This window comes from Oryx dammah, unplaced genomic scaffold, assembly GCF_014754425.2.
Source record: "Oryx dammah isolate SB20612 unplaced genomic scaffold, SCBI_Odam_1.1 HiC_scaffold_12, whole genome shotgun sequence".
Lineage (NCBI taxonomy): Eukaryota > Metazoa > Chordata > Mammalia > Artiodactyla > Bovidae > Oryx > Oryx dammah.
Window position 1 is genome coordinate 39345595 of NW_024070196.1, and position 12349 is coordinate 39357943.

At 39.1% G+C, this 12349-nt stretch overlaps 1 protein-coding gene across 11 annotated transcripts in view; it reads right to left on the reverse strand.

The window, feature by feature from the left end:
- The window catches only part of RAPGEF2 (Rap guanine nucleotide exchange factor 2), a 265814-nt gene that overhangs the window by 130776 nt on the left and 122689 nt on the right, over positions 1-12349 (reverse strand). For 2 of the 11 annotated variants that reach the window (XM_040250576.1, XM_040250575.1), the window contains exon 1: positions 6321-7459. The exons of 7 other annotated variants lie outside the window; for them this stretch is intronic. In XM_040250576.1, coding sequence (XP_040106510.1) covers positions 6321-6331 — 11 coding nt within the window. In that variant the 5' untranslated portion in view covers positions 6332-7459. Of the gene's footprint in view, positions 1-6320; positions 7460-7490; positions 8141-12349 lie in introns of those variants that run through there. 2 more of the 11 variants (XM_040250578.1, XM_040250577.1) reach the window with 2 other exon arrangements.

Here is a 12349-nt window from a genome sequence, read left to right on the forward strand (position 1 = left end):
AAGGAAAGCTATGACAAACCTAGACAGCACATTAAAAAGGAGAGACATCACTTTGCTGACAAAAGTCTGTATAGTTAAAGCTATAGATCTTCCAGTAGTCATGTACAGGTGTGAGAGTTGGACCATAAAGAAGGCTGAGCACCGAGGAACTGATGCTTTCAAAATGTGGTACTGGAGAAGACTTTTGAGAGTCCCTTGGACTGCAAGGAGATCAAACCAGTCAATCCTAAAGGAAATCAACCCTGAATATTCATTGGAAGGATTCATGCTGAAGCTCCAATACTTTGGCCACCTGATGCAAAGAGCCAACTCATTAGAAAAGAGCCTGATGCTGGGAAAGACTGAAGGCAAAAGATGGAGGCAATGGAGGATGAGATGGTTAGATACCTTCACCAATTCAATGGACATGACTTTGAGAAAACTCTGGGAGATAGTAGAGGACAGAGGAGCCTGGTATGCTGCAGTCTAAGGGGTTGCAAAGAGTTGGACATGACTTAGGAACTGAACAACAAAGAGACTACATAAAGTGGCCTACAAATTCAATGGAATCCCCATCAAAATCCTCCCCAAAATATTTTTTTTTACAGAAATGGAAAAAGCAATCTTTACATTCATACAAAAATGGAAGAGGCCCTAATTAGCCAAAACAATCTTGAAAAGCAACAAAGTCAGAGAAAGTATGCTTCTGATTTCAAAACTTACTACAAAGCTGCAAACTACTGGCTTAAGTAGTACACCGAAACAATGAACCTGGACCCCTACATCTTGTGACATACAAAATTAAACTGAAAATGGAACACTGACTAAGTAAGAATGCCAAAAATGATAAACTCTAAGTGGGAAAAAAAAACAAGGATGAGTCTTCATTACCTTGGATTTGACAATGGACTCAGATATGACATCAAAAGCATCAGCAGCAAAAGGAAAATTAAATAAATTGAACTTCATCGACATTAAAAACTTTGGTGCGAAGGATATTATCAAGAAATGAATAAGACAATCTACAAAATAGGAAAAAATATTTGTAAAGCATATATCTGAGAAGGGTTTAAGATCCAGGGTACATAATTCCTACAACTCAACAACAAAAAGACCACCCAATTAAAAAATAGTCAAAGGACTTGAATAGACTTTCCTCCAAATGGCTGACAAGCACATGAAAAGTTGCTCAACATCCTTAGTTATTAGAAAAAAGTAAATCAAAAACACAAGGAGCTACTCACCAAGTTGCCCACTCTCCTCCAGACTGTAGTGTACTACAGCTTAATAAATCTTGGCTATGTTTATACAGAAAAATAAATAAAAACACAAAATAGGCTTCCCTGGTGGTCTAGCAGTTAAGAATACACCTGCCAATGCAGGGGACACAGGATCAATCCCTGATCTGGGAAGATTCAACATGCCTCAAGCAACAAAGCTACTGAAGCCCATGTGCCTAGAGCCCACGCTCAGCAACAGGAGAAATCACTGCAATGAGAAGCCGGACACCCAAACAAAGAGCAGCTCCCACTTGCAACAACTAGACAAAGCCCCAGCACAGCAACAAAGACCCCGACAGCCAAAACTAAACAAATCTTAAACACACACACACACACCACACACAAAACAAGAACTCACAATGAGGTATCATTTCACATCTGATACTGCATGTGAATGAGATACTAGAATGGCTATAATAGTAATTTTTTAAAAAATAGCAAGTGTTGAAGAGAAACTGGAACCTTTGTGGAAATGTAAAACGGTGCCATAACTGTGAAAAAGAGTTTGGGAGTTCCTCCAAAAGTTACACATAAAATTAACAGAAGACCCAGCAATTCCTCTCCTGCATAAACATCCAAAAATATTAAAAATATGGACCCAAACATTTGTACACCAGTTTTCACTGCAGCACTCTTTGCAATAACAAAAGGTGAAAAACACCACAAATGTCCATCAACAGATGAGTGGATAAACAGATGTGATATATACAGACAATGGAATATTATCAAGCTACAAAAAGGATTAAAGAGCTCATAAGTGTTACAACATGGATAAGACTTGAAAGCATTATGCTAAGTGCCACACCCAGTTACAAAATGACAAATATTTTATAAGAGCCCACCTACATGAGATATCTAGAATAGGCAAATTCATAAAGACAGAAAGTAAATGAGGTTTCCAAGTGTTAGGGGAATGCCTAACAGTTACAAGTTTCTGTTTGGAGCTATGGAAAATAAGTTTTGGAGACAAGTAGTGGTAATTAATTGCACAACAGTGTGACTGTAAGTAATACTATTTAAATGATTAAAATGACATATTTTATGTGATACACATGAGCATATCCACAATTTCTTTAAAAATGTATTATCACAGAAACTTATCAAGACTTTTGTTTTGTTTTACGGGTTTTGAGTTTTTTGGCAAAATTCAGGACCTCAACAACAAAAAAAGTAGTAACTCCACTTTGCCCAAAAAATAACCCATGTTAGGGGCAAAGGAAGTTAAGTTTGATGACTGAACTACACCACTGATTAACTTGGAATCAATCTCTTTTCTATACTAAGTCCGCAATTAAGTGATAGAGGTATGGGTGAAAGAACTAGGAAGATACGAAGACATGGTAAACAAAGGTTAATAAAATATTTGAAATCCTTTTAAAATTTTTTTATTTTATTTTATTTTTTATTTTACTTCAAATCTTTCCCCCATCCCATCCCTCTGGGTCATCCCAGTGTACCAGCCCCAAGTACCCTGTGTCACGCACCAAACTGGACTGGCAATCCATTTCATATATGCTAATATACATGTTTCAATGCCATTCTCCCAAATCATCCCACCCTCACCCTCTCCCACAGAGTCCAAAAGACTGTTCTATACATCTGTGTCCCTTTTGCTGTCTCACATATAGGGTTATCGTTACCATCTTTCTAATTCCATATATATGCATTAATATACTGTGTTGGTGTTTTCCTTCCTGGCTTACTTCACTCTGTATAATAGGCTCCAGTTTCATCTACCTCATTAGAACTTATTCAAATGTATTCTTTTTAACGGCTGAGTAATACTCCATTGTGTACATGTGCCACAGCTTTCTTATCCATTTGTCTGCTGGTGGACATCTAGGTTGTTTCCATGTCCTGGCTATTGGCTATTATCAACAGTGCTGCGATGAACTTGGGGTACACGTGTCTCTTTCAATTCTGGTTTCCTTGGTGTGTATGCCCAGCAGAGGGATTGCTGGGTCATATGGCAGTTCTAGTTCTAATTTTTTAAGGAGTCTCCACACTGTTCTCCATAGTGGCTGTACAAGTTTGCATTCAAACGAACAGTGTAAGAGGGTTCCCTTTTCTCCATGCCCTCTCCAGCATTTATTGTTTGTAGACTTTTGGATCGCAGCCATTCTGACTGGCGAGAGATGGTACCTCATTGTGGTTTTGATTTGCATTTCTCTGATAATGAGTGATGCTGAGCATCTTTTCGTGTGTTTGTTAGCCATCTGTATGTCTTCTTTGGAAAAATGCCTGTTTAGTTCTTTGGCCCATTTTTTGATTGGGTCGTTTATTTTTCTGGAATTAAGCTGCAGGAGTTGCTTGTATATTTTTGAGATTAATTATTTGTCTGTTGCTTCGTTTGCTATTATTTTCTCCCATTCTGAAGGCTGTCTTTTCACCTTGCTTATAGTTTCCTTGCTTATAGTTTTTATTTTATATTGGAGTGTACTTGATTAACAATATTGTGTTAGCTTCAGGTGTGCAGCCAAACGTTTCAGTTATACTTACACGTTTACCTACTCTTTTTCAAATTCTTTTCTCATTTAGGTTATTACAAAATACTGAGCAGAGTTCCCTGTGCTACACAGTAAGTTCGTGTTGTTTATCCACTTAGTATACGTGCTCAGTCACTCAGTCATGTCTGACCCTTTGTGCCCCGTGGACTGTAGCTCACCAGGCTCCTCTGTCCATGGAATTTTCCAGGCAAGAATACTGGAATAGATGCCACTTCCTCCTCCAGGGGATCTTTCCAGCTCAAGGATCAAACTCTTGTCTCTGTGTCTCCTGCACTGCAGGCGGATTCTTTACCACCAGCACCACCCGCGAAGTCCAATTTTACATGTAATAGTGTGTATATATTCACCGCCAAATTCCCAATTTATCTTCCATCCTTCATCCCTGGTAACCTGAAGTCAGTTCTGAAGAGTCAATTATACCGACATTTTCTTTCATCCAGCATTATTCCATTTTTATTTTACTCCTGGTCATAAATTAGAGGGTATCCCCACTGTGCCAGCCCAGTCTTCATATACATATGGACAAAGTGGGAGAAAGAGGAAGATGCTCACTCATGTACAATTCTGCCTCCTATTTGTCTTCCAAAAACTTACTGGACACAAACTACATAACCAATATTGTTCAGTGCTAAGTCATGTTCAACTCTTTGCAGTCCCATAGACCGCAGCACGCCAGGCTTCCCTGTCTTTCACTATCTCACAGAGTTTGCTCAAACTCATAAACTATGCAATCAACACAGAAGTTACAAGAAACTCACTAAATGTCACCCCTATCCTTAGTTTATAATCTATGGAAGATGAGTACACAAGAGGTTGGTGATAACATGCAGAACAGTGAACTATGAGTTTTATAAAAAGAAGGTCATATTTGCTGACTACAATGCATCTCAAAACCAAAATGGATTTCTTGAATGTCCGAGTTGAGAAAAAAACTTAGAAAATCATACACTACAGGGTCTCCTGGCCTTTTCTTCCCCCTTCAGCTTCACACATGAAGGTATGCCAGAATCCAATGTGCTACATCAAAGGCCCTCAAACACTGTGATTTAGAAAAAAGCCCCCAAGGAGTTTAAATATGTATGACCCACCATCCTACTCTGCTCATGAGAAATGTTCAATTTTCATTCCATAAGTGGGAAAACAAAGCCAACCTACCTCAGAATAGGTTAAAAGAGATGACCCAAATCACCATCAGGCTTCATGGCATGGTTCTGTGATCCCACACTGACCTCACCCTTTCTCTCACATCCTTCAACAGCCCTTTTCCACACTCAAAAATATAAAAACTCTGGTCCTTGCTAAGCTTGACATGTATGAGTAATAATTCCCAGACATCCTCAGGAATACTGCTACAAGGCATCACATTTACCTGTAAAGCATAAATGCAACAACAAGCAGGGAACCAAGCTCTGTGGAAAGGTGGATTCTCAGAGGTTGGCTCACTCACTGGCTAGCTGAGTGAAAAAGACAAATCAGCTTTTGCAATTCAGAAAGCAATTCGAATTCAGCAAAATTACAAATGACATCAAGTGTTTGAGGGTTACCCTGGGAGAGTCAAAAGTTTGAAAGTCAAATCTATAAAAACCAAGCCTCCTCAGGCAGCTGCTGCCAGAAATTCAGCTACTAGCACATCTGCTTCTTTGAAATGGCACTCATAATATGACGTTCCAAGATAAACAAAGATATTTTTAAAATTTAAGCTCCTTAATTTTTAAAGTGACATAGCTGTTTTTAAACTCTGAATTTAAATTCTTTACAAAATTGTCTTCTGGCAACTTCAGCCTTTCTACGTACACATGCATTTGTGTATGAGACACAAATATTTATTTAACCGTCTTTCAAAAAGAGAAGTAGGTAACAGTTATCAATAAGACTTGGTCTGAATAGTTAAAAACCTGTTAGCTCTTTCTACACTTGATGCCAGCCTTTCACAAAAGTCCAGAAAGTTAGAAAGAGATAAGGAGAAACAGAGAAGTAGGGCATTTGTGTTGTAAGAACACCATTAGGCTTCTGATTCTACATAGTGTGAACATTTAATTACTATAGTCTCTAAATCCTTCTAAATTGTTCTGTCAAAGGGCAGCATATAGCCTGGCTTTCAACTATTAATCTCAATATAATTTCAGAATGTCCTGATAATCTTAGACTAAACCCCCAAAGATGACAACCAGAAGTGATGCAGACTCACTTTAGGCCAACCTACTGGTTCTCTCTGATATTTCTTTTTAAAAAAGTTAAACTCACAGAAAATGATTAATGAAAAGACTACCTGCAGCATAACGAATACAATCTACCTAAATGTTCACAGTCCTCAGTAAAACAAATTGAAGAATGGTTGTTCCAAAAACAGTTTAACAATCCAGATTTTCATTCCCATTAAGCTTTTTTTTCCTTACAGAACTAAAAATTAAAATATACGCAGACAAAAAATTTACTAAATGTAGTCTCCTATATAATGTAAAATAGAAAAAAAAAATGTTAATAGTCTGATAAACTTTCAAGTCCAAGGTTCACGACAAGAAAGCACCAGTTGTCTGCAGGTATCAAATCTTACCTAGTTGTCATAGATACCCACAAGCCGTGATTCACCGGACAGGGTTCCGCAGGCTCTTTCTGAGGTCAGGCCACCTTGCCCTGCACTTCTGTGACCACATTTTCCCAAGTTGCGTCCTGAGTGCTTCTACCACTGTGTGTGTGTCTACAAAAGGCAGTGAGTGGCTGAGCACAGAAGCCTCTTCTGTCAGTGTCCCTAAACTTGCCCTTTGTATACAAGGGCCCCCGCATTCCTGCTGTGCGTCAGAACTGCCCAGTGGAATGCAACTCCTCAGTGCTGGAATGTAAACTTTTTCATGTCAGGCTACATCCACACAGCCATCAAACTGAGCCTACACTGGTGGGCAGTCCTAATTTACAGAATGTTTGAATATGTGATTCTCCAATACCGATTCTTCATATATTCATTTCTAAAAAATGAAGACAGTTGCTAAAATGTTCTTTCCTCCTTAAAAATCTAAGTAAATGACTGGCCTGATGCTCCTAAACCAAAACCAATAATATCTATGTAGGACTTACCAAAAATACTCACATGAAAAACTGTCTTTAGATAGCAGAACAGCAATAAACCGTTAAGAAAAAGAAAAATCCAACAAGTAACTGCTGATGCAATCAATTCCATTCTCAAAAATCAGTAGACTCTACAGCAATACATTTTAACATAAGAGCAAAATGGTTTGAAAGGCATCACTTAATCTCTTAAAAAATATTTTGTCCTCACTCAGTTTAACAAACAAGCCCCCCCCAAAAAAAACAAGTAACAGCTATTTATACTAAAAACATACACACACCAAGTACACACTAAGTTGTGTATGTCTAAATTACAAACAGTTCTTAAAGTGTAGCCTGGAACAAGCTATTTCAGAAGTAACTGTTTGGGAAAATGAAACAGGCAGTTTCTTTGGAGGCTCATTTAGAAGTATTCTAATAATCATCACCCTGCACAGATGAACAGAGGTTTGCTTCTCTGCAGAACGAATCTCCACATCTAACCTTTGCTTATAAAAATAGAGTGCAATAAAAATAAAAAATAAAAACTGTTAGGGGAAGGCCTCAGAGCCACGTTTTATGTTTTCCCCACTCTGTACCCCGTGGTCTATTTAACTATAGAAGAACTAGATATCTGCTACTTACGCTATGAACATTTTGATCCCTTAAAATAAAATCTAACCTGCACTGTCTTCAGTACCTCTGAAGCACCAGCGCTGCCTCCTCCTAGAGGAGCCGGGTCTCTGCGGCCACCAGCTCACCCCATAGCCCCTGTGTTTTCTCTCCCTGGGTGCACCGGGCTGCAGCCTGTGTGGGGAGCCGGCATTCCTCTCGGCGGCCAATTTCCTGCTTCAGTGACCCACCCACCCCTCCTGGCTGCGGTTCAGAGTTACGCATGCTGTGCAAGCGGGCACTGTTTCCGCATACCAGCCTCATGACCAAAGCAGCTGCCTGACAGGCACTCCTTATCAATTTCTATTAATTCATTATCCACTCTTGTAAGTCAAGAGCAAGTAGGGAAATCTGCAGTGTCTGTTCTCCTCTGAGTCTTCAAGGTCAAATGCTTAGATGTGCCCAGCAGGGCGATTTTGTTACTGACATTTACCCAACCTGTACTACACACACTACTCTCAACCACCAAAGGGATGCTGAATTGTACACCTGGCTGGAACAATTATCCTGGAAAAGATGAGCATAAATCTACATCCAAACAACATGGGAAGAGTTGAAAGTGGCTGCTTTTGCCCTTATTTTTCCCTTCTAGAGAAAAAAGGTGGCTCTTACCTTGCTGTATGGGGGTGAAGAGAGCAAGCAGCTTTTGTCTCCTGCCACAATGTACCCAGCAAAGGACTGAAGAGTGATGATGACTACACTTTGGTGGGGTCTGTGTCCTCGTGACCAGCTGCTGGAGGACAGCTCAGCTAAACTGATCTGCTGCTATCAGTCTACTCAATGCCATCAGTGGCACGAACGGGTCTCTGCTGATCACAGGGCTTTGCGCACAGATGGCAGCTGATCAGTTTGTATAAAAGTTATGGTCCATACAGCTCTCCCTTGAGCTTCTGGATGCACGCCTTATCCAAAATGCCTTTGTTACAGGGTGCTCCCTGTTTCATTGCACAAAGCTCATCGTGGAGAAGTTGAAGAGGCAAGGAAGCTCTCAGCTCTGCAGTCTTATTTTTATAAAATTCATTACAAGTAAAATAAATAAGTTAAGAAAAAACTGAGGACTTAGTTGGCAGTTCAAGGGTTAAAACTGGTCTTTCACTGCAGGAGGCACAGGTTAAATCCACAGTCAGGAACTAGAACCCCACAGGCCACACTGCGTGGCCTATTATATAAATAATTTTTTTAATTTTAAAAAAAGAAACAGCTTAACAGACCTATGTAACTTGCTAATGAGAAAAATGGTAGATGAATTCAAATGAATTCAGATTGATCTTAACCAATAAGAACCTGAATTGATCTCAAGAATCAAACATCTCAAGTAACTGCAACAAAACATCTGATATTCTTTTAAGGCTCATATAAATGGCACCAAAACCCAACCCCAGCCTCCCCCAAATCTGGCATATATCATAAAATATGCTGAAATAGCACACGTCTTTGTAAGACAGGACCTCAACAACAATTCAGGTCACTTGAATAGTACTGCATTCATGAAACTCTTGGAAGTTAAAAGAACACTTTTCCAAGAAAGGAAAAGCATATATTGACACATATGAGTAGTTTCTCACAAAGATATCAAGTAACAAAATGTCAATTTCTTGAATTCATATGAATGAAATGTGAGAATTTCTCACAAACCATACTTATCCTGTTTTTCCTTGTTTTATAAATAATTGTTCCTTCTAATTCTACCAACAGTAACCCTGGCAATACTGTTTAACTTATTTCAAATCTGCTCTTATAAAATGAAGTAGTTAAAAACTTATCACGTATCATCAAAAAATAAAATACTTAGGAATATATTTAATGAAGGCTGTGCATGACCTGTACACTGAAAACACAAAAAGATACTTAATCCTACAAAGAAAAATAGTAAAAGACCTAAATCAGTTCTGAGCTATACCATGTTCATGGTTTGGAAGGCTCAATATTAAGATAGCAAACCCTCCCAAACTGATCCACAGATCCAACACAATTCTAATCAAACCCTAACACTGACAAGCCGATTTTAGAATTGATATGGAAAAGAAAAGACATAGAAGAGTTAAATAATTTTAATACAGAAAAAGGTGAGGAATTTACACTACGTGGTTTTTACTATAAAACCACAGGGTATTGGTGTAAGAACTAACATGTAGGTCAACAGAACAAAAGAGAATTCAGAAATAGACCTGAAACAAATACAGTCTAAGTAAAGTGTGAAGAGTCCCTCAGTCGTGTCTGATTCTTTGAGACGCCATGGACTATAGAGTCCATGGAATGCTCCAGGCCAGAATACTGGAGTAGGTAGCCTTTCCCTTCTCCAGGGAATCTTCCCAACCCAGGGATCAAACCCAGGTCCCTGGCATTGCATGTGGATTCTTTACCAGCTGAGCCACGAGCAAAGCCCAAGAATACTGGAGTGGGTAACCTATCCCTTTTCCAGTGGATCTTCCTGACCCAGGAATCAAACTGGGGTCTCCTGAGTTGCAGGCAGATTCTTTATCAGCTGAGCTATGAGGGAAGCCCAAAGATAGTCTACTGATTTTTTTAATAAATATGCTAAGGTAACTTAATGGATAAAAAATATTCTTTTCAATAAATGGTTCTGGAACAGGCAAATATCAGTATCAAAAAACAAACAAAACTGCAACCCTTATCTTACATCATACATACAATTAAATCAAAATGGATCTCAGGCCTAAATGGAACAGCTGAAACTTTTAAATCTCTACAAGAAAAACATGAGAACACCTTTATGACATCAAGTTAAGAAAAGATTTCTTAAACAGGACACCAAAAGTAGAAACTAAAAAAGAAAATGCTGACATAAATGGACTTCATGAAGGTGAGAAAGTTTTTCCTTCTAAAACATATAGTTAAGAAAAAACCAAGCCATGGACTGGAAGAAAATTTTTGCAAAACACACCCAAAGGAATTGTACCCAGAATATATAAAGAACATACTCCAAAGTAAGAGAGTCAATTCAGTTTTTTAGTGTGCAAAATCCAATTTAAAAATATGGTTTCAAACGGGTGAAGTAACACTTCAAAGAAGATACATGAATTGCCAATTAACACATTAAAAATTCTCAACACCAGTCTTCAGAGAAACACATAATAAAACCACAGTGTAATTACCACCATAGATATGCTGAAGTGGCTAAAATTAGAAAAACAGATAATACCAAGTGTTGCAGAAGATATGCCGTAACCAGAACTCTCAAACTGCTTGTGGAAGGGCTAAATGTTACAGTCAGCTGGTACGGAAAACAGTGTGACAGCTTCTTACAAAGTTCAACACACATTTGCTACATAACCCATCCATCCCACTCTCAGGATTTATTCAAGAAGTCATGAAAACACGTCCACACAAACAGATGTTCATGAGTGTTGACAGAAGCCAAAAAGTGAGACAACCCAAACCATCATTTTCAAACTGTGTTTGTAAAATATGAATACCATCTTCTTATAAAATTCATAGGATTTATGAAATCTGGCATCCCTTTTATGTCAGAATTGGCAATACACTGCAGGGCTTGCTTACAATAGTACATGAGATAATTTTACACTGGAATGAATAGTAAGGCAAAGTTATTTGTCAAAGCCTGTCCCTACAGCCTTCTGACCTGATAAGCATCTCTTTTTTTGCCTCTGTATTCTCCCTATTTACCTGCCCCTCCACCATATTCACTTCACCTCTGACATCCACCCATCTCAGTTCAGTTCAATTCAGTTCAGTCGCTCAGTCGAGTCTGACTCTTTGCGACCCCATGGACTGCAGCACACCAGGCCTCCCTGTCCATCACCAATTCCCAAAGTTTATTCAAACTCATGTCCATTGAGTCACTGATGCCATCCAGCCATCTCATCCTCTGTCATCTCCTTCTCCTCCTGCCTTCAAATCTTTCCCAGCATCGGGGATTTTTCCAGTGAGTCAGTTCTTCACATCAGGTGGCCAAAGTATTGGAGTTTCAGCCCCAACATCACTCCTTCCAATGAATATTCAGGGCTGATTTCCTTTAGGATGGACTAGTTTGATCTCCAAGAGACTCTCAAGAGTCTTCTCCAACACCACAGCTCAAAAGCATCAATTTTTCAGCGCTCAACTTTCTTTATAGTCCAACTCTCACATCCATTCATGACTACTGGAAAAATCATAGCTTTGACTAGATGGACCTTTGTGGGCAAAGTAACGTCTCTGCTCTTTAATATGCTGTCTAGGTTGGTCATAACTCTTCTTCCAAGGAGCAAGTGTCTTTTAATTTCATGGCTGCAGTCACCATCTGCAGTCATTTTGGAGCCTCAAAAAGTAAAGTCTCTCACTGTTTCTACTGTTTCCCCATCTATCTGCCATGAAGTAATGGGACCAGATGCCATGATCTTAATTTTCTGAAACTAAACCACCCACCTCAACCCCTCTAAATTATGCTGTAGCTATCAAGGCATTACACTACCCAACATGCAAGTTCAAAGCATCTTTTATTCCATCCTCTCCCTTCTCTGTAATTCCAGTCACTAAATTCCATCATTAGTCTTCCTAAACTACTCTCACATGCAACTCCTATCAAATTCTATTTCTAGGAAAATGCTGGTCAGGTCCATAGAGATAGGGTTCCTGTCTCTGGTCCCAGCTTTACAGCATCTTCCAGGATCTCTTCATTCACTGATCATAAAACTGCAGTGTTTACTAGTTCCACAGTCATTAGCCCAATTGCTCAGTTAAGATCTGGTTGACCACCTGCTTGTGAGCTTTGAAGAGAGGTTAAGGTCCAACCCAGATTGTGGGGACTGAAAGTCTCCAGGGTTAGGCCTCAGTATAGTACTCATCCTAAGCCAAGTGAATCTAATAATTGGCCCAATTTGGTCAGTTATTGTTCACATTACTCCTAAC